At 41.9% G+C, this 22,926-nt stretch overlaps 2 protein-coding genes across 5 annotated transcripts in view; both read right to left on the bottom strand.

Annotated features, from left to right (window-relative positions):
- Window positions 1-14,953, bottom strand: part of LOC118358805 (protein unc-13 homolog A-like) — a 76,297-nt gene extending 61,344 nt beyond the window's left edge. The window contains 3 exon segments of the mRNA XM_052529706.1: window positions 10,184-10,283; window positions 10,373-10,402; window positions 14,658-14,953. Coding sequence (XP_052385666.1) covers window positions 10,184-10,283; window positions 10,373-10,402; window positions 14,658-14,679 — 152 coding nt within the window. The 5' untranslated portion in view covers window positions 14,680-14,953.
- A 955-nt stretch (window positions 14,954-15,908) lies between these two features.
- Window positions 15,909-22,744, bottom strand: LOC118389603 (SWI/SNF-related matrix-associated actin-dependent regulator of chromatin subfamily E member 1-related-like). 4 transcript variants are annotated; one of them, XM_035779517.2, is made up of 9 exons: window positions 22,368-22,744; window positions 21,760-21,843; window positions 21,283-21,486; window positions 20,384-20,504; window positions 20,165-20,220; window positions 19,525-19,594; window positions 19,212-19,427; window positions 18,682-18,814; window positions 15,909-17,704 (listed from the first exon to the last, which is right to left on the bottom strand). In XM_035779517.2, exons 2-9 carry the CDS (start codon window positions 21,835-21,837, stop codon window positions 17,692-17,694), a joined length of 891 nt encoding a protein of 296 aa, XP_035635410.1. In that variant the 5' UTR covers window positions 21,838-21,843; window positions 22,368-22,744; the 3' UTR covers window positions 15,909-17,691. The 4 variants fall into 4 exon arrangements, with proteins under 4 accessions (XP_035635410.1, XP_035635404.1, XP_035635390.1 ...); XM_035779511.2 differs by having other exon boundaries at window positions 21,283-21,510; window positions 22,368-22,742; XM_035779497.2 differs by having other exon boundaries at window positions 21,283-21,510; window positions 22,231-22,369.
- Between the last annotated feature and the right edge of the window lie 182 nt (window positions 22,745-22,926).

Here is a 22,926-nt window from a genome sequence, read left to right as displayed (position 1 = left end):
TGATGTGTTATTCTAGCCTGTCTATCTATGGGTAACAGGGTTGATGTGTTATTCTAGCCTGTCTATCTATAGGTAACAGGGTTGATGTGTTATTCTAGCCTGTCTATCTATGGGTAACAGGGTTGACGTGTTATTCTAGCCTGTCTATCTATGGGTAACAGGGTTGATGTGTTATTCTAGCCTGTCTATCTATGGGTAACAGGGTTGACGTGTTATTCTAGCCTGTCTATCTATGGGTAACAGGGTTGATGTGTTATTCTAGCCTGTCTATCTATAGGTAACAGGGTTGATGTGTTATTCTAGCCTGTCTATCTATGGGTAACAGGGTTGATGTGTTATTCTAGCCTGTCTATCTATGGGTAACAGGGTTGATGTGTTATTCTAGCCTGTCTATCTATGGGTAACAGGGTTGATGTGTTATTCTACCCTGTCTATCTATGGGTAACAGGGTTGATGTGTTATTCTAGCCTGTCTATCTATGGGTAACAGGGTTGATGTGTTATTCTAGCCTGTCTATCTATGGGTAACAGGGTTGATGTGTTATTCTACCCTGTCTATCTATGGGTAACAGGGTTGATGTGTTATTCTACCCTGTCTATCTATGGGTAACAGGGTTGATGTGTTATTCTAGCCTGTCTATCTATGGGTAACAGGGTTGATGTGTTATTCTAGCCTGTCTATCTATGGGTAACAGGGTTGACGTGTTATTCTAGCCTGTCTATCTATGGGTAACAGGGTTGACGTGTTATTCTAGCCTGTCTATCTATGGGTAACAGGGTTGATGTGTTATTCTAGCCTGTCTATCTATAGGTAACAGGGTTGATGTGTTATTCTAGCCTGTCTATCTATGGGTAACAGGGTTGATGTGTTATTCTAGCCTGTCTATCTATGGGTAACAGGGTTGACGTGTTATTCTAGCCTGTCTATCTATGGGTAACAGGGTTGATGTGTTATTCTAGCCTGTCTATCTATGGGTAACAGGGTTGACATGTTATTCTAGCCTGTCTATCTATGGGTAACAGGGTTGACGTGTTATTCTAGCCTGTCTATCTATGGGTAACAGGGTTGACGTGTTATTCTAGCCTGTCTATCTATGGGTAACAGGGTTGATGTGTTATTCTAGCCTGTCTATCTATGGGTAACAGGGTTGATGTGTTATTCTAGCCTGTCTATCTATGGGTAACAGGGTTGATGTGTTATTCTAGCCTGTCTATCTATAGGTAACAGGGTTGATGTGTTATTCTAGCCTGTCTATCTATAGGTAACAGGGTTGACGTGTTATTCTAGCCTGTCTATCTATGGGTAACAGGGTTGATGTGTTATTCTAGCCTGTCTATCTATGGGTAACAGGGTTGATGTGTTATTCTAGCCTGTCTATCTATGGGTAACAGGGTTGATGTGTTATTCTAGCCTGTCTATCTATAGGTAACAGGGTTGATGTGTTATTCTAGCCTGTCTATCTATAGGTAACAGGGTTGATGTGTTATTCTAGCCTGTCTATCTATAGGTAACAGGGTTGATGTGTTATTCTAGCCTGTCTATCTATGGGTAACAGGGTTGATGTGTTATTCTAGCCTGTCTATCTATGGGTAACAGGGTTGATGTGTTATTCTAGCCTGTCTATCTATGGGTAACAGGGTTGATGTTATTCTAGCCTGTCTATCTATCTATGGGTAACAGGGTTGATGTGTTATTCTAGCCTGTCTATCTATAGGTAACAGGGTTGATGTGTTATTCTACCCTGTCTATCTATGGGTAACAGGGTTGATGTGTTATTCTAGCCTGTCTATCTATGGGTAACAGGGTTGATGTGTTATTCTAGCCTGTCTATCTATGGGTAACAGTGTTGATGTGTTATTCTAGCCTGTCTATCTATGGGTAACAGGGTTGATGTGTTATTCTAGCCTGTCTATCTATGGGTAACAGGGTTGACGTGTTATTCTAGCCTGTCTATCTATGGGTAACAGGGTTGATGTGTTATTCTAGCCTGTCTATCTATGGGTAACAGGGTTGACGTGTTATTCTAGCCTGTCTATCTATGGGTAACAGGGTTGATGTGTTATTCTAGCCTGTCTATCTATAGGTAACAGGGTTGATGTGTTATTCTAGCCTGTCTATCTATGGGTAACAGGGTTGATGTGTTATTCTAGCCTGTCTATCTATGGGTAACAGGGTTGATGTGTTATTCTAGCCTGTCTATCTATGGGTAACAGGGTTGATGTGTTATTCTACCCTGTCTATCTATGGGTAACAGGGTTGATGTGTTATTCTACCCTGTCTATCTATGGGTAACAGGGTTGATGTGTTATTCTACCCTGTCTATCTATGGGTAACAGGGTTGATGTGTTATTCTACCTGTCTATCTATGGGTAACAGGGTTGATGTGTTATTCTACCCTGTCTATCTATGGTAACAGGGTTGATGTGTTATTCTACCCTGTCTATCTATGGGTAACATGGTTGATGTGTTATTCTACCCTGTCTATCTATGGGTAACAGGGTTGATGTGTTATTCTAGCCTGTCTATCTATGGGTAACAGGGTTGACGTGTTATTCTAGCCTGTCTATCTATGGGTAACAGGGTTGACGTGTTATTCTAGCCTGTCTATCTATGGGTAACAGGGTTGATGTGTTATTCTAGCCTGTCTATCTATAGGTAACAGGGTTGACGTGTTATTCTAGCCTGTCTATCTATGGGTAACAGGGTTGATGTGTTATTCTAGCCTGTCTATCTATGGGTAACAGGGTTGACGTGTTATTCTAGCCTGTCTATCTATGGGTAACAGGGTTGATGTGTTATTCTAGCCTGTCTATCTATGGGTAACAGGGTTGACATGTTATTCTAGCCTGTCTATCTATGGGTAACAGGGTTGACGTGTTATTCTAGCCTGTCTATCTATGGGTAACAGGGTTGACGTGTCATTCTAGCCTGTCTATCTATGGGTAACAGGGTTGATGTGTTATTCTAGCCTGTCTATCTATGGGTAACAGGGTTGATGTGTTATTCTAGCCTGTCTATCTATGGGTAACAGGGTTGATGTGTTATTCTAGCCTGTCTATCTATGGGTAACAGGGTTGACGTGTTATTCTAGCCTGTCTATCTATGGGTAACAGGGTTGATGTGTTATTCTAGCCTGTCTATCTATGGGTAACAGGGTTGACATGTTATTCTAGCCTGTCTATCTATGGGTAACAGGGTTGACGTGTTATTCTAGCCTGTCTATCTATGGGTAACAGGGTTGATGTGTTATTCTAGCCTGTCTATCTATGGGTAACAGGGTTGATGTGTTATTCTAGCCTGTCTATCTATGGGTAACAGGGTTGATGTGTTATTCTAGCCTGTCTATCTATAGGTAACAGGGTTGATGTGTTATTCTAGCCTGTCTATCTATGGGTAACAGGGTTGACGTGTTATTCTAGCCTGTCTATCTATGGGTAACAGGGTTGATGTGTTATTCTAGCCTGTCTATCTATAGGTAACAGGGTTGATGTGTTATTCTAGCCTGTCTATCTATGGGTAACAGGGTTGATGTGTTATTCTAGCCTGTCTATCTATGGGTAACAGGGTTGATGTGTTATTCTAGCCTGTCTATCTATGGGTAACAGGGTTGATGTGTTATTCTACCCTGTCTATCTATAGGTAACAGGGTTGACGTGTTATTCTAGCCTGTCTATCTATGGGTAACAGGGTTGATGTGTTATTCTAGCCTGTCTATCTATGGGTAACAGGGTTGATGTGTTATTCTAGCCTGTCTATCTATGGGTAACAGGGTTGATGTGTTATTCTAGCCTGTCTATCTATAGGTAACAGGGTTGATGTGTTATTCTAGCCTGTCTATCTATGGGTAACAGGGTTGACGTGTTATTCTAGCCTGTCTATCTATGGGTAACAGGGTTGATGTGTTATTCTAGCCTGTCTATCTATGGGTAACAGGGTTGACGTGTTATTCTAGCCTGTCTATCTATGGGTAACAGGGTTGATGTGTTATTCTAGCCTGTCTATCTATGGGTAACAGGGTTGATGTGTTATTCTACCCTGTCTATCTATGGGTAACAGGGTTGATGTGTTATTCTACCCTGTCTATCTATGGGTAACAGGGTTGATGTGTTATTCTAGCCTGTCTATCTATGGGTAACAGGGTTGATGTGTTATTCTACCCTGTCTATCTATGGGTAACAGGGTTGATGTGTTATTCTACCCTGTCTATCTATGGGTAACAGGGTTGATGTGTTATTCTACCCTGTCTATCTATGGGTAACAGGGTTGATGTGTTATTCTACCCTGTCTATCTATGAGTAACAGGGTTGATGTGTTATTCTACCCTGTCTATCTATGGGTAACATGGTTGATGTGTTATTCTACCCTGTCTATCTATGGGTAACAGGGTTGATGTGTTATTCTAGCCTGTCTATCTATGGGTAACAGGGTTGACGTGTTATTCTAGCCTGTCTATCTATGGGTAACAGGGTTGACGTGTTATTCTAGCCTGTCTATCTATGGGTAACAGGGTTGATGTGTTATTCTAGCCTGTCTATCTATAGGTAACAGGGTTGACGTGTTATTCTAGCCTGTCTATCTATGGGTAACAGGGTTGATGTGTTATTCTAGCCTGTCTATCTATGGGTAACAGGGTTGACGTGTTATTCTAGCCTGTCTATCTATGGGTAACAGGGTTGATGTGTTATTCTAGCCTGTCTATCTATGGGTAACAGGGTTGACATGTTATTCTAGCCTGTCTATCTATGGGTAACAGGGTTGACGTGTTATTCTAGCCTGTCTATCTATGGGTAACAGGGTTGACGTGTCATTCTAGCCTGTCTATCTATGGGTAACAGGGTTGATGTGTTATTCTAGCCTGTCTATCTATGGGTAACAGGGTTGACGTATTATTCTAGCCTGTCTATCTATGGGTAACAGGGTTGATGTGTTATTCTAGCCTGTCTATCTATAGGTAACAGGGTTGATGTGTTATTCTAGCCTGTCTATCTATAGGTAACAGGGTTGACGTGTTATTCTAGCCTGTCTATCTATGGGTAACAGGGTTGATGTGTTATTCTAGCCTGTCTATCTATGGGTAACAGGGTTGATGTGTTATTCTAGCCTGTCTATCTATGGGTAACAGGGTTGATGTGTTATTCTAGCCTGTCTATCTATAGGTAACAGGGTTGATGTGTTATTCTAGCCTGTCTATCTATGGGTAACAGGGTTGACGTGTTATTCTAGCCTGTCTATCTATGGGTAACAGGGTTGACGTGTTATTCTAGCCTGTCTATCTATGGGTAACAGGGTTGACGTGTTATTCTAGCCTGTCTATCTATGGGTAACAGGGTTGACGTGTTATTCTAGCCTGTCTATCTATGGGTAACAGGGTTGATGTGTTATTCTAGCCTGTCTATCTATGGGTAACAGGGTTGATGTGTTATTCTAGCCTGTCTATCTATAGGTAACAGGGTTGATGTGTTATTCTAGCCTGTCTATCTATGGGTAACAGGGTTGACGTGTTATTCTAGCCTGTCTATCTATGGGTAACAGGGTTGATGTGTTATTCTAGCCTGTCTATCTATGGGTAACAGGGTTGATGTGTTATTCTAGCCTGTCTATCTATAGGTAACAGGGTTGATGTGTTATTCTAGCCTGTCTATCTATGGGTAACAGGGTTGACGTGTTATTCTAGCCTGTCTATCTATGGGTAACAGGGTTGATGTGTTATTCTAGCCTGTCTATCTATGGGTAACAGGATTGACGTGTTATTCTAGCTTGTCTATCTATGGGTAACAGGGTTGATGTGTTATTCTAGCCTGTCTATCTATAGGTAACAGGGTTGATGTGTTATTCTAGCCTGTCTATCTATGGGTAACAGGGTTGATGTGTTATTCTAGCCTGTCTATCTATGGGTAACAGGGTTGATGTGTTATTCTACCCTGTCTATCTATGGGTAACAGGGTTGATGTGTTATTCTACCCTGTCTATCTATGGGTAACAGGGTTGACGTGTTATTCTAGCCTGTCTATCTATGGGTAACAGGGTTGATGTGTTATTCTAGCCTGTCTATCTATAGGTAACAGGGTTGATGTGTTATTCTAGCCTGTCTATCTATAGGTAACAGGGTTGACGTGTTATTCTAGCCTGTCTATCTATAGGTAACAGGGTTGATGTGTTATTCTAGCCTGTCTATCTATAGGTAACAGGGTTGATGTGTTATTCTAGCCTGTCTATCTATAGGTAACAGGGTTGATGTGTTATTCTAGCCTGTCTATCTATAGGTAACAGGGTTGACGTGTTATTCTAGCCTGTCTATCTATAGGTAACAGGGTTGATGTGTTATTCTAGCCTGTCTATCTATAGGTAACAGGGTTGATGTGTTATTCTAGCCTGTCTATCTATAGGTAACAGGGTTGATGTGTTATTCTAGCCTGTCTATCTATAGGTAACAGGGTTGACGTGTTATTCTAGCCTGTCTATCTATAGGTAACAGGGTTGACGTGTTATTCTAGCCTGTCTGTCTATGGGTAACAGGGTTGATGTGTTATTCTAGCCTGTCTATCTATAGGTAACAGGGTTGATGTGTTATTCTAGCCTGTCTATCTATAGGTAACAGGGTTGACGTGTTATTCTAGCCTGTCTGTCTATGGGTAACAGGGTTGATGTGTTATTCTAGCCTGTCTATCTATGGGTAACAGGGTTGATGTGTTATTCTAGCCTGTCTATCTATAGGTAACAGGGTTGATGTGTTATTCTAGCCTGTCTATCTATAGGTAACAGGGTTGATGTGTTATTCTAGCCTGTCTATCTATGGGTAACAGGGTTGATGTGTTATTCTAGCCTGTCTATCTATGGGTAACAGGGTTGATGTGTTATTCTACCCTGTCTATCTATGGGTAACAGGGTTGATGTGTTATTCTACCCTGTCTATCTATGGGTAACAGGGTTGATGTGTTATTCTAGCCTGTCTATCTATGGGTAACAGGGTTGATGTGTTATTCTAGCCTGTCTATCTATAGGTAACAGGGTTGATGTGTTATTCTACCCTGTCTATCTATGGGTAACAGGGTTGACGTGTTATTCTAGCCTGTCTATCTATGGGTAACAGGGTTGATGTGTTATTCTAGCCTGTCTATCTATGGGTAACAGTGTTGATGTGTTATTCTAGCCTGTCTATCTATAGGTAACAGGGTTGATGTGTTATTCTACCCTGTCTATCTATGGGTAACAGGGTTGACGTGTTATTCTAGCCTGTCTATCTATGGGTAACAGGGTTGATGTGTTATTCTAGCCTGTCTATCTATGGGTAACAGGGTTGATGTGTTATTCTAGCCTGTCTATCTATGGGTAACAGGGTTGATGTGTTATTCTAGCCTGTCTATCTATGGGTAACAGGGTTGACGTGTTATTCTAGCCTGTCTATCTATGGGTAACAGGGTTGATGTGTTATTCTAGCCTGTCTATCTATAGGTAACAGGGTTGACGTGTTATTCTAGCCTGTCTATCTATAGGTAACAGGGTTGACGTGTTATTCTAGCCTGTCTATCTATGGGTAACAGGGTTGACGTGTTATTCTACCCTGTCTATCTATAGGTAACAGGGTTGATGTGTTATTCTACCCTGTCTATCTATAGGTAACAGGGTTGATGTGTTATTCTACCTGTCTATCTATGGGTAACAGGGTTGACGTGTTATTCTAGCCTGTCTATCTATGGGTAACATGGTTGATGTGTTATTCTAGCCTGTCTATCTATGGGTAACAGGGTTGATGTGTTATTCTAGCCTGTCTATCTATGGGTAACAGGGTTGATGTGTTATTCTAGCCTGTCTATCTATGGGTAACAGGGTTGATGTGTTATTCTAGCCTGTCTATCTATGGGTAACATGGTTGATGTGTTATTCTAGCCTGTCTATCTATGGGTAACAGGGTTGATGTGTTATTCTACCCTGTCTATCTATGGGTAACAGGGTTGATGTGTTATTCTACCCTGTCTATCTATAGGTAACAGGGTTGATGTGTTATTCTACCCTGTCTATCTATGGGTAACAGGGTTGATGTGTTATTCTAGCCTGTCTATCTATAGGTAACAGGGTTGACGTGTTATTCTAGCCTGTCTATCTATAGGTAACAGGGTTGATGTGTTATTCTAGCCTGTCTATCTATGGGTAACAGGGTTGATGTGTTATTCTACCCTGTCTATCTATAGGTAACAGGGTTGATGTGTTATTCTACCCTGTCTATCTATGGGTAACAGGGTTGATGTGTTATTCTAGCCTGTCTATCTATCTATGGGTAACAGGGTTGACGTGTTATTCTAGCCTGTCTATCTATGGGTAACAGGGTTGATGTGTTATTCTAGCCTGTCTATCTATGGGTAACAGGGTTGACGTGTTATTCTAGCCTGTCTATCTATGGGTAACAGGGTTGATGTGTTATTCTAGCCTGTCTATCTATGGGTAACAGGGTTGACGTGTTATTCTAGCCTGTCTATCTATGGGTAACAGGGTTGACGTGTTATTCTAGCCTGTCTATCTCTGGGTAACAGGGTTGATGTGTTATTCTAGCCTGTCTATCTATAGGTAACAGGGTTGATGTGTTATTCTACCCTGTCTATCTATGGGTAACAGGGTTGATGTGTTATTCTAGCCTGTCTATCTATGGGTAACAGGGTTGACGTGTTATTCTAGCCTGTCTATCTATAGGTAACAGGGTTGATGTGTTATTCTAGCCTGTCTATCTATAGGTAACAGGGTTGATGTGTTATTCTAGCCCGTCTATCTATGGGTAACAGGGTTGACGTGTTATTCTAGCCTGTCTATCTCTGGGTAACAGGGTTGATGTGTTATTCTAGCCTGTCTATCTATGGGTAACAGGGTTGATGTGTTATTCTAGCCTGTCTATCTATAGGTAACAGGGTTGATGTGTTATTCTAGCCTGTCTATCTATAGGTAACAGGGTTGATGTGTTATTCTAGCCCGTCTATCTATGGGTAACAGGGTTGACGTGTTATTCTAGCCTGTCTATCTCTGGGTAACAGGGTTGATGTGTTATTCTAGCCTGTCTATCTCTGGGTAACAGGGTTGATGTGTTATTCTAGCCTGTCTATCTATGGGTAACAGGGTTGATGTGTTATTCTAGCCTGTCTATCTATGGGTAACAGGGTTGATGTGTTATTCTAGCCTGTCTATCTATGGGTAACAGGGTTGATGTGTTATTCTAGCCTGTCTATCTATGGGTAACAGGGTTGACGTGTTATGCTCCGACCCGCTCAGTTTTGGATCACAAAACACCAGAAAATGGCCAAAAAGTGTAGAACCAGATCACCTGCTTTTACACTATGATTTGACTATTCGATGTTCAATGTCTCTCTTGAAAAAAATATTTTAAAAATAATAGTTTCACCAAATTAAAATGAGATCTCAGTTCACGTAACAGGAATAAATAATCATCAAGGCAACAAAATAGCGAGGCCTTTACAGTGAAGGTGAAAACTTGGAGAAATGTTGGGTTTAAGTGAGTTAAACTGAAGCTGAATTTTGAATGTGGTCTATATTAAAAGTGCACTTCATTTAATATAACAGGCTTTTAAAATTCAATATTTTTGCACATTTCTACTGAAAATAAGAGGAGATGCAAAAGGTACTCATTTCGTGGCAACTTCCTGTTCCTGTTATCAGTTCTGAAAACATTTTGACTCTGTGACAAGTGCCCTATCCAAGGCTTCATCTGAACTCCTGCCCAGTGACTGTGACACTCCAAACAATGAGAGTGTTGCTGGGCACCTTAAACGTCACTACTTAAAACATTTATTCAGGAGTCCCTGCAGTCCGTGTTACACAACATGTGTGCACTCTGGTGTTAACACATTACTGTCACTGCCTGTCCCGGCTGCATGGACGGCTGGCTGGCTGGCTGGCTGGCTGGCTGCATGGACGGCTGGCTGGCTGGCTGGCTGGCTGGCTGGCTGGCTGCCTAGCTCAACAGTTGCATATCTCGTATCTGAGATCAGGCATCCAGAGCCTTGTGGTCTCATCACTGACAGAGCACTTAGGACCCAGGGCAGCTCAATGTGTGGAGAGGGAAACTAGTAAGTCTTTCCTATAGAGGGAGAGGTGGATGAGGAGGAAGAAGAAGAGTGGGATGGGAGAAAGGAAGAGGCGAACAAATGAGGGAGAGGAGGAGAGGGGGAAGAAGTCTCACAACATGAAGTCCTGCTCCCAGCATGGCTGGGCGCCCCGCACAGCAATGGTGGTGCTCTTGACATTCTGCACCTTCAGCGTTACGTAGGTGTTAAATTTCTCTGTGGAACAATGAGGAATATCAGTGTTACTATCAAACAAACCAGTGTTTAAGACTTTTTAAGACGAAGTCAAACGTGTCTCAACTCACCTTGGGGTCCATCGAGTTTGGCTTTCTTCACTGCAAAACAGACGGAAAAAAAACAACAACAAAAAGCGTGAGCCATACTGTAATGGATAAAAACAAAATGGAGTCAATCAATCTAGAGATTCAGGTTTCTAACAACAAAGATATTAACAACCCACACACCTTCCTGAGCTGAAAAGGTTTGCTGTATACGACAAGCGTCAAAACACATGTTCATTTTGCAATTTAGATCAGAAATCTTAGATATTCTTTTCATATTCCAATATGCATATCAGCCCATGTGAGGATCGTGGGTGATGACAAGACCCTGGCATTTCGTAGGAGGAGGAGGAAGGAAGGACCTAATTCAGTCAGCCTGGGCACACTTCCTCTGATGGCAGAATGCCTGGGTCTTAACATCAAAGCCTGTATTCACTAACAGATGTCAAGAGCTCTATTTGAGTGGAAGGCTCTCAGCGGTATGCTCAGGTGAGAGGGGTTCAGAGAGAAGAGGAGCACACAGGATTCAGTGTGTGTGTGTGTGTGTCTGTACACACGTAGTCTCACATATGATGACCAGTAAGGGTGACACAATGAAAGCAGGTCTGTTAAGGTAAAGGTACCACTGTCACCTTCTATAAATTGGGGATCACTTTAGGTAAGCAATCCTTTTTTTCTGATCCATTCATTATTCATTAACCCCGCGCCCACCCGCCCGCCCTGCCGATGCCAAGTAACCCCATGTTCAGGGCTTTAATATTCAAAGCCTTCCTTCTAATCCAGGGTGAATGCCTCCCCTCACTTCATCTCTAAGAGCTGCAGTTAAGAAAAGGGACTTAGGGAAAAAGGCCCATTTGGAATCACAGAGTTGGATAAAATAACCTCCAATGCTTTTCTCTGAGGGCACAGTGGAATGTGGCAGTGGGCTGCCACTCAGATGCCCGCATGGCTGGCATGGCCAGTCCTAATGACCTACTGACACGTTCTCTATCATTATGGGTCCAGCTGGAGCACTCCCACCTGTATGAATAATCCATATCATAACAGCCATAACAAGAATGGCTTTTTTTATGAAGCCACACAAGATTTCTGCTAAAAGAAAAATAAATTGTGCCTCCTGCTGTCTGACTTGATATGATAAGGTTAATATGTCAGAGTCAGTTAATGATGAAGCAGCGTGACAATAGTGGATGTATTTGTTTTCCTAAAATAGCTCATCCCAACAGACCCTGAAGAGGATGTTTGTTTTATCTGAATATCAATATGATTTTGCTAGTCTGCAGGGCAGGAGGAGGAGTTAGAGGATGCACTTAACCAACTTCAGAGCTAAGCCTTTCATGATTCACCATCACACAGACTACTTTATCCCCTGTAGGGTGATTCCATGGAACACTGCAAAATACAAAGAACAAAAGAGATGTCCAGCTCCATTACCACCGCCTCCCTTTGCAGAGCTGAAGCTAACAGGATTCTACCCAATCATTCAGCCAGCCTCTTCAGCTGTCTATTCCTCAGCACCTCCGCCATGTCTCTCTCACTTACCATCCGTTCACCCCCCCCCCTTCCAACGCAGTGCTTTCCCCATCATCAGCCTCAATCCACTGCCTAAATGTCTCTCTCTCTCTCCCCCATCATCAACCTCTCAATCCACTGTCTGGATTCTCGCTCTCTCTTCCTCTTGTTCCCTCTCTCTCTCTCTCATTCCCTCTCACTCTTCCTCTCGTTCTCTCTCTCTCTCTCTTCCTGCCATGTGGCGTGTGCTCCCTCTCTATCTCTTTGGCTCGTGCTCCATTAATCTCTCTGTTCATCCAAGTGCAGGCAGAGCAGAACCCCCACTACTAAAAATAACCACTACAGCGGAACAGTAGTGGATAGGGGGTTGGGGGTGAAGGGTAGAGGGGGACTCACACAGCTCAAATGCACAATGCTAAACCGGTTTAGCTATGATGTTAGGAGGGTTACAAAAAAAAAGCTCACTTTTTAAAAAAGCACACAAGCTAGTGTCTCTTCGCAGGAAATATAGTCACTCTCGCCCTACGGAAGAGCTCCAGGGTTTTATTGCCTGAGATTTTCCAGTTGAAAGCTTACAAGCACCTCATACTTCAGAACAGTTGTACTTGTACAAAGAGCAAGAAACAGCAATATAATTCAAACATGTAGCCTGCAGGAATTCTATAATGTTGGAGTTCTCAGTTATGAAGAAACAGAGAAAGAAGATACAGAATGAAACTTTCTGATTGTCAGGAATGAGACGACATAATTGCTTTCTTCTGTCATATTGTCTCATTCAATCTAATAGAGGGGGAATTAAGTTACTCGCACACAGTTAAATTAAGCTTTATTATCATTTTAATAATAAACTATATCATGGAGGTCAATTATATTTTATTTTAAAGGATCCATTGTAATGTGCCCTAATGAAGAACAAAACTGTCTCCATTAAAAAAACAATGAATCCACAGAATATGAAACACAAAAATGAAATTAAAGCCAAGGGCTCGCTCTCTTTCAGGGAGCAGCCTGTCGAGATACAGCCAGACATCATGTATTCTGAACCTGAACAGAACATGAGATATTGTTATATAGCGTCTGATTATATGGAGCTGAACGGCCCTCGGCTGGCGCAAGCTAATTATCCTTCCGTTGGATAACAACATTATCCATGCTTGCTAGCTGAGCCACTGAACGCATGACATGCTGGGGAATACACGGAGAGCTTCAGTGGACATTCATGTGGGAAGAAGAAATGACTGGGGACTTGTCAACTAAAAACAAGCCCGGTCATTGCTGCAAGGAAGTGTGTGTGTACTCGTTGATATTGTAATGTGACGCTAGAAAGCTGCTCTCTCGCTGAACACTGGGCACCACACTGGGCACTCACTAATGATCTGAAGATATACAAATAGACCCATAGTTAGAATCATGCGTTTATAAAAAAATGGTAACAGTGGGGACATTTCTTCTCCACTGGGTTGCTGTCAATGCCATGTTCTCTCTGCCATTTCTACACGAAGGCCTAACAAAAAGTACTCATATCCCCATTCTTCCCCCAGTCTCTCGATAGTGGGTGAAAATAGTGCCACTTGTAAGAAAAGTCTCAGTCTCTCAATCTCACCTTGGCTACGAGATTTTATATAACAAATACTTGACTTGTACACTCATTACTAATGGGAAATTAAAGGAAAAGTCCCAAATGCCAGGGAGAGGGTTGCTATGCCAACAAAATGTGAAGATATCGCGGGTACATCTGGCAGTCTGTCTCAATCCTGACATCTGTGCAATCAGCTTGTTTATCCAAGTACTGTGCCAAGAAAATATCCTGTCTCCACAAACAATTTAGGGTTGCTGGCATTTCACTCTACCACTTTCATAGAAAAATCGTGACAGGCCAACGTTTTAGGGAAGTGACTGTGGGTGTGAATCTATGTGACAATAGCATAAACCCGAAAGCAGTCCACTATATGCCTAAATAATAGCTAACAAATTAACTGGAAAACAAGTTACTGAGGTGGAAAAAAATAGGTCAACACAGCTAATATTCAAACAACCCGATCAAAAACGGGACTATTTGTAGTGTAGTCGCCGCATAGAAAGGCTGCATTCAGGATATTTCCTTGGAAACGTCACGATTTCTTAAGCGAAAGGAATGCAATCATCGTTATGATAGACAACCAAAAGCGATAGTACACAAACTAAATGAACAATATTTGCTGTGCGAACCACCCCTACATATTTAAAAATCTGAATAGAAACCAAAAATAACATGGATTTACAGTACACGCCTTTTTAGTGAGCTACTACACACGGGGACATAATCCAACACTGGACTCAGTTTCGGACAATCATATTCCAGATACTCATATTTACTCTGTGTAGCCTGCTTTATGATAATATTCAAACATATTTTGAGCGTGATTTGTTGCGGTTAATAGACTACAATAACGACAGTTCAGCGACCATTTTATCAACAAGACATCAAAGTGTTTATGATGACTGACAATGTTCATTCCGCTTCTCCATCATTAGAAGACAGTCATATAATAAAACAAGAGGTAGACTCATTTAAAAAATGATGTAGGCTGTCTGGCCACCTATAGAATACAACGAGTTTTCTGGTCAAATGAATTTGACTACAGCCAATTTAAAACAAATGTACTATTCAGCGCGTCGTTTAGGCCTATACGGCAACAATTAAGACATTTTAGAGCAGAATCAGCTGCAAATGAGATGAATTGAAGAAAACCGCCCGCGGAGCAACTGGTTACCCGTGTAAATAAGAGCATTTCTCAGTAGTCTGTTTGTCACTTACCGCCAACGCACAGCAATGACATCTCTTAGCTCTGGCTATGATCGCTCCCAGATGTCTTCCACCGGCACCGATATTTCAATTCGGAGTAATGTCCGTCTCTATAGCCTGTATAAATAGGTGGATGGAGTCAGCTCCGTTTCTACTAGAAACTATTATACGTCACTGTTTTGCGACAGTAAAAAAAAAATCAGATCTTTCGAGTCTTTCGTCGTGCGCTTTCCCTTTCATGTATGGATCAATTTAGGGGGTTATATTTCAACCTCAGCTCTCCGCTCCCCGACGCACAGCCATCTTGTTCAGCACCACCACTGTAAGGACAGTTCCCGAGACTTACGTCACGGTAGTGATGACGGGATGACCCAAGGATGCTCGCAACACCTGACTGTCAGGCCTCTCTGAACGTTTCGTGGTCCCGCTGAAAATCCAAAATATAGTCTACAGCATTTTCTAACCTCAGATTAGATAACTGGACCTAAGAGAGAGCATTAAACTTGTCTTCAAGCCCACTACCAAGAATGACAACGAGCAAGTAGGCCCAAGTACTACAAGCAGTAAGGTAGTGTAATGTGTAAAAAAGAACAAGAATACATTCAAGTATAATTTAGGAATCCATAGATTTATAGAATAAATTCATTCAATAGTTTACATGACATCGGAACCTTGACTGACGGTTATGTTCTGTGCCTAGAATTAAACGGCCTCTCCTTGTTCTGATCCCAAAGCTTTCAGAAACACCAACTTTTTTTCTTTCTTTTTTAAAATAGGCAAGTCAGTAAAGAACAAATTCGTATTTACAATGACGGGCTACCCTGGGGAAACCCGGACGACGCTGGGCCAATCGTGCGCCGACCTATGACCTACTAGGCATAATTTCAGGAGGCATGTTGGTTTGATCTTAATCAAGTCTAACCACAGCAAAAGATACACTGGGAAAGGCCTCCAGCGAATAAAGTGGATCTAAACCACATCAATATTTCAATTCAGACATTTAGTATAATTTAAAGAAACTGAGAACCCTTCAAGCTAACCACTGACAACGTTTCTAAGTGGAGCTATACCACCATCTGGTGGTGGTGAGGAGGGGGGGTGGGGAGGGGGTCTAGAAACTAAAGGTCAGACAAGTCGTTTGTTCCGTACTTCTGTCCAGTATAAAGTGAGGGCAGCAGGTGCAATCAGTAGCTATTGAGTCATCAAGCCATTTCAGACAACATCATCCATGTGTCACCATATGATCTATGTGCGTCACGCTCATCCGGGAAATTACACACATTTACTTTTATTGGAAATTGAAATAATGATTACAAAAGGAGACAAAACTTCAATTTCAAATTCATAAAAAAAAAAAAAAATGACAAAAAAAACCTTAATCCAAAACTTCCCACCCCTAATGTCAATAGCATTACAAAAAACTATTCTGAAAATGTTGCTATGATCTTTTCCAGTTCATTTGGTCTCTCATTTGACACAAGTACACTTCTTCAATCTCCTTATTTCAAGTGAAGACATATGGGAAAAGGGCATGTAAACTGCTTTTCCCATGATTTTTTTCCCCATAAACCATAGGAACTATAAATGGAACAAGGTAAGCAGTTGACATAATGACTGTTCACAACAAGCCTGAAAGGCTGACATTTGCCTCCAAAGCTGAACAAGACCGTACACATGCAGATACAGTGCCTTCAGAAAATATTCAGACCCCTTGACTTTTCCACATTTTGTTAGGTTACAGCCTTATTCTAAAATGTATTAAATTGTCCCCCTCCCCTCAATCTACACAAAATACCCCATCAAGACAATGCAAAAATAGGCTTTCAGACATTTTAGCTCATTTAAAAATAAACATCACATTTACATAGGTATTCAGACCTTTTACTCAGTACTTTGTTGAAGCACCTTTGGCAGTGATTACAGCCTCAAGTCTTATTGGGTATGATGCTACAAGCTTGGCCAACCAGTATTTGGGGAGTTTCTCCCATTCCTCTCCGTAGCAGATCCTCTCAAGCTCTGTCAGGTTGGATGGTGAGCGTTGCTGCACAGCTATTTTCAGGTCTCTCCAGAGATGTTGGATCGGGTTCAAGTCCGAGCTCTGGCTGGGCCACTCAAGGACATTCAGAAACATGTCCTGAAGCCACTCTTGCATTGTCTTCTCTGTGTGCTTAGGGCCGTTGTCCTGTTGGAAGGTGAACCTTCACCCCAGTCTGAGGTCCTGAGTGCTCGCTCTGGAGCAGGTTTTCATCAAGGATCTCTGTACTTTGCTCCGATCATCTTTCCCTCAATCCTGACTAGTCTCCCAGTCCCTGCCGCTGAAAAACATCCCCACAGCATGATGCTGCCAACACCATGCTTCACCATAGGGATGGTGTCAGGTTTCCTCCAGATGTGACACTTGGCATTCAGGCCAAAGAGTTCAATATTGTCTTTAGGCAAACTCTAAGCAGGCTGTCATGTGCCTTTTACTGAGGAGTCTGGCCACTACCATGAAGGCCTGATTGGTGGAGTGCTGCAGAGATGGTTGTCCTTCTGGAAGCTTCTCCCATCTCCAACGAGGAACTCTAGAGCCGTCAGTGACCTTATATAGACAGGTGTGCCTTTCCAAATCATGTGCAATCAATTGAATTTACCACAGGTGGACTCCATTCCAAGTTTTAGAAACATTTAAAAGGATGATCAATTGAAACAGGAAAAACCGGAGCTCAATTTCAAGTCTCATAGCAAAGGGTCTGAATACATATGTAAATAAGTCATCTTTTTAATTTTTTTTATACATTTGCAAAAAATTCTAGGAACTCACCTTGCAATTAGGGGGTGTGGGGATTGCTGAGGAATTTTCTTTATTTAATCAATTTATATATTACTCTGTATACCACAGAGTAATGCTATATAGACTGAGCCTTGTGTTTTATCAGTTTGTAATTTGTCTGTTACATCAGAAAGACATCCTATCTATCCCATGACTACACTGAAGGGCACCGATATGACCTGTTGTTATACCATCCAGGATCCACATCAAGTCAGAATGGGTGTGGAGGTCCCATCATAGCTTCTCACTGAAAATAAGGGAGGAGACAGAACAGTGTGATCATTCATAAACAACAAGGTTAAGTTGTATGCATGCAGATCTAGCAAGTGTTTGAATTTGACAACGTTATATGAATGGTAATGCACAAGACTAGGTAATGTACACTCAGAGGCATAAATATCACCCCCCCCCCCAAAAAAAAAATGCTAACCTCCCGTAATTTGTAATGGTGAGATTAGCACATCTTGGGTGTATGATCTTTGTGCCTCTAACTAACCATTATTCACAATTCATTCATGATTATCTGTAATCATGGTAGCATCCACATTCATGTAGAAGTGTTTGGAAACATGTTCTATTCACAATAAAAGTGACTCCAAAAGGACCATACATTATTTACGATTCATTTCTATTGGGCACAACATAATCTGAAACAACCAAAGCAAACTGCAAATATGCATCCAACAAGTTTGTAGAGTTTAGTGTTTCCCCTATATACATTTAGCAGTGGTGGGCCTAATTTCCAGGATGGTAAAACATTTTCAGTGTAAAATTAAACAAAGTGTAAATAAAATCATTGAGAACTAACAACTACAAGAATAAAAACCAGACAGTCGGGGATAGTCTAATATTGCAAAAATGTCATGGCGCACTCAATGAATTTGTTATAATGTCTGCGTCACTCAGATAACATAAGAACACAGCTAATTTGTCCAAATACTTAAAAATGGGGATAGCTTCAAAATCAGGGGACTAGATACATCAAGTGCTTTCATTTCTGAACGGTAAAACAGCTATGTATGAAAATACCCTCAAATAAAAGGTGACGTTCTATACAGTCGCCTGATATTAAACATGTAATCTTAAATTTAAAATACTGGAGTATAGAGACCAATGAAACATTTCAGCTTCACTGTCCAAATAAATACATAGGAGAGAGTCTGTTCCCTGACATAACTCAATACCTCTACATCAAGGTGTTAGATAAATTCACAGGTGTGTTACCTGTCCAGGTGAGAAAGGACATCGCGAAGCTGAGTCAGCAAGGCACGGTGCTCATGAGGGTTGCTCTCCAGAGTACCACTCAGGCGACTCAGGTAAGAGTCCAGGGTACCAAGAGAGGGGGTCTCACCTGTGCCTGAAAAGAAAACACAGTCAACTAGGGTGGACTCCAATGAAGTTGTAGAAACATCTCAAGGATGATCAATGGAAATAGGATGCACCAGAGCTCAATTTACAGTCTCAAAGCAAAAGGTCTGAATACTTATGTAAATAAAGATATGTTTTTATTTGTAATAAATTTGCTAACATTTCTAAAAAACATTTCATTATGGGGTATATTGTGTAGATTGATAAGGAAAATTGTTTAATCCATTTTAGAATAAGGTTGTAACGTAACAAAAATGTGGAAAAGGGAAGGGGTCTGAATACTTTCTGAATGCACTAGAAGTAATTGCAGCCAAGTCATACAAAGAGATTAGGCTGAGTATCAGGGTCAGAGATGGATGGAAGGGCCCCAGTGACAAGGTGCTGACCTGGCAGGGCCACGGTGGACAGACTGCTGACGAGGGTGTGTTTGATGGCCAGCAGGTGCCTGTGTAAGGCCTGTGTCCGGAGCTCATCCTGCCCCAGTTCAGCTTCCAGTCTCTCTTTGGCGCTGTACATGTCTGCTATGTGCTTCTGCAGCACGGCATTCTGCTCCTCAAACTCAACGTTGGCTTTGCGTAGACGCCGCAGCTCTGCTTCCCGGGCTGGGAGCAGAGAAACAATCATTAATAAGGAAACAGTTAGTACTTTCTTCACTGAAACAGTGTTTGTCCCAGAGACCCTCCTCTGCCTGTCTCTTACCCTTGTTCTGGTCCAGGAACTCCTCTGTGAATATTGGAACATCAAATCTGTTGGACAGGTAGTCTGAACCCTAGAGGACATAGTTCAAAACAAATCAACCCTTTAACAGTCTTTTTAAAAAGCAGTCCTTTTAAAAATGACTGGAACAAACTACAAAACTCTCTGAAAGTGGAAACACTTATCTTCCTCACTAGCTTTAAGCACCAGCTATCAGAGCAGCTCACGGATTACTGCACCTGTACATAGCCCATCTATAATTCAGCCCAAACAACTACCTCTTCCCCTACTGTATTTATTTAGCTCCTTTGCACCCCATTATTTCTATTTCTACTTTGCACATTCTTCCACTGCAAACCTACCATTTCAGTGTTTTACTTGCTATATTGTATTTACTTTGCCACCATGGCCTGTTTTTGTCTTTACCTCCCTTATCTCACCTCATTTGCTCACATTGTATATAGACTTGTTTCTACTGTATTATTGACTGCATGTTTGTTTTACTCCATGTGTAACACTGTGTTGTTGTATGTGTCGAACTGCTTTGCCTTGGCCAGGTCGCAATTGTAAATGAGAACTTGTTCTCAACTTGCCTACCTGCTTAAATAAAGATGAAGCAAATAATGTAAGACAAAGAGCATACCTTCAGAGCAGCTGATCCAGAACTGTTGGCATTGATAATGACAGATGGAGACTCCTCTGAAAAATAACACCAAGAAAACATTATATACAATGCTCAAAGAAAACAAATGAACGAAAGACAGATTTGTTAAAAACAAGTTTTTACCACCCTGTCAAATGGATAAAATAGAAGCTGTGTGTGCAACAACCCTCAGTTAATACAATGTGTCACAACTCTCACCTCTCTTGACCTTCTTGTCCTGGATCTTGGCACTGGTGATCTGATAGGCCTCACTCTGTTGGTATTCTCTCAGCTCCCGGGCATACTGCAGCTTTTCTCGCTCCGCCTCATCCAGGAAGCGCTGTCAGGTCAGCACACAAAAAAACTTCAGTCCACTCCAGATGTAACAGTATTACTTCTGTCACTCTCCTTGCCCCAACCTGGACTTGAACCAGGCATCCTCTGCACACGTCGACAACAGTCACCCATGAACAATCATTACAAGAGGAACAACTACTTCTAAGTCTCAGAGTGAGCAACGTCATTGACTGAACGCTACTAGCGTGCACCGCTAACTTGCTAGCCAGTTCACATCGGTTACACTCGCCCCCTTTGACCTCCCTCCTCCGCCGCAACCCCAGCAGCTGGACAGAGCACAGCTGAGTGACCCGGATCAACAGCATCAATGTAACCAACGTCATGTGCGCTACTCACAGTATATCTTACTCCACATAACAGGCTAGAAACAGTTATGCTCGGCTTACAGACACACGTGACTGCCCTCCTTGACAACAGTTTGAGCTCTACAAAACTTACAAATTGGATAGCTCCATTGGCAACATTTTAAACTTGCTGTGGAGTGAGCTTACAGTACATTCTTAACTCCATTAGACACACACAGAAGAGATCTCAATCTTCCAATCCCAGGCTTCTCCTCAAGAAACATGATAGCCTGTAGTTTTTAAATGAGGCCTACCTGGGCTTATCAAACAGACCATATCGTGGCACACCTATACCTATTTATATAACTACAACTACACATAAATCTACTGAATGCACTGCCACTAAATACAAACCTGGGGAAAATAATTGGTAATTGTTCATACATTCTACATTTCCCTAGCAAAGCCTGCAGGTACCTGTTTGTCATTAGGTGCTAAGCAGCTCCACTCTGCACCCAACCTCTTGGTAATTTCTGGAAAGGGCAGGTCAGGGTACTTGGCACGGATCTGCTCTCGTCGTTCATTCAGAAAGCGCACATATCCAGTCACTGGTGCCTTGGGACCGTTGGGCAAAACCTTCTTTCTCTTCTTACCCTTTGGCCAACCCCTCTTCTTCACAGGCTGTACTGAAAGAGAACGGATATGCTATCCAGGATGAAAAGATAAAACGATAACCATGTCAAAGTGTGCATCAAGAGTCGGGAAACATAGCATAACATCATCATAACAATGCTCTTGACCCATTTAAGCAAGATCAGTTTATAGAATGGTAGCAACATGTTGGAAAGGATTGGATAACCAAACCGTGGGTAGTCTGTGTATACACAGCCAGTAATTGTACAGAATTTAGTGCTATTCATGTCAGTATGTACAGGTCCTTTCCCCTTCTCTTGCCTCTTCGTGTGCTGCATCAGAGGACGGCATGCCTCTTGGTGGTGGTCCATCATTCTGCTCCTGCTTCACACCTCCCATGATATCCTTATCCCAGTGAATGATATGCAAGTGGGATACATAGGATTAGAAAGACACTAGTACTTTATACTCAACCATTTTCATCTGACACGCTCAATGAGTATGAGAGACAGGGACTATCACATATGTTTGTCATTATAAATATTTGCTAGCTAGTTAGCTAACGTTACAGGACAGAGAGTAGTATGTAAAAGCGAAAACTGTCGTCTGCAATCCTCTTTCCAGCTGTTCGGGCATGATCATGACACGTTTCTGATAAACTGACGTTCGTGTTCGCTCTGATAAAGCGAGCTAATGTAATGTTAACTAGCTAGCTAAAGAAATAGTTGGCTAGCAAACATCGATGGGACGGACAACGGGAAAACGGTCAGTACAGTAGGGTAATACACTTACTGAACATGACGTAAAATGCGTCAGAGATGTGATTAAATATGCCAAAAGGAACATTTATCTGACAATAATACTAATTGTAATATAGCTACATTTTAATGTCAGTCTCTAACTAGCCTAGCTAATATTGTATTACTTACCCCAAAGGTGTTATATTATATTGACAAGACAGTCGAGTGACCGCTCTAACAATGGAAATACATGTCCTCAAAGATGGAAGGCAGGCGGGAGGAGGCGAAATCAGTTGGAACATTCTAGCCAATAAGAGGGCAGATACGCGTGTGATCAACATGCACAACCCCCTCAGTCGGCGCAACTCCGATAAAAGTAGTTTTTTCCCCAAAAGTTGCCGGAATGCCACGCTCGTTCACTTATATCAGTGCATTCGTAACAAACTAACCATTGCTAAACTTCAATTCGATCAAATAAGTCTCACGTCGCAAATGAGCAATTACATTTTTTGTTGACCAAATTCGACACTCGTTGACCTCCATACAAAACTCCTCACTTTGTAGGCTTATTGTCGTGGACAGATTTTGGGCGGAGTAAACCGTCTTGCTTTGCCTCTTCCTCTCTGCTTACCCCGTATTTTGGGCCAATGACTGTATTGGGCCTCTCAGTCTAAGGTCAGGAAGAGCGCCTTCTCATAGCTGATTGGCTGACACAATAACTAGTTAATTCTAACTTTGTAATGAGGTT

This window comes from Oncorhynchus keta, chromosome 1 (assembly GCF_023373465.1).
Source record: "Oncorhynchus keta strain PuntledgeMale-10-30-2019 chromosome 1, Oket_V2, whole genome shotgun sequence".
Taxonomy (NCBI): Eukaryota; Metazoa; Chordata; class Actinopteri; order Salmoniformes; family Salmonidae; genus Oncorhynchus; species Oncorhynchus keta.
Note: the sequence above shows the minus strand (reverse complement) of the source record. Positions and strands in the feature narration are given on the sequence as shown.

Coding starts and splice junctions, on each gene's coding strand:
- LOC118389603 (XM_035779497.2), bottom strand. CDS start 22,284: ATGTTCCTTTTGGCATATTTAATCACATCTCTGACGCATTTTACGTCA. Junction 20,221..20,383: donor GGACAAGAAGGTCAAGAGAG/GTGAGAGTTGTG, acceptor GTTATTTTTCAG/AGGAGTCTCCATCTGTCATT. Junction 19,595..20,164: donor CTGGATCAGCTGCTCTGAAG/GTATGCTCTTTG, acceptor TATGTCCTCTAG/GGTTCAGACTACCTGTCCAA.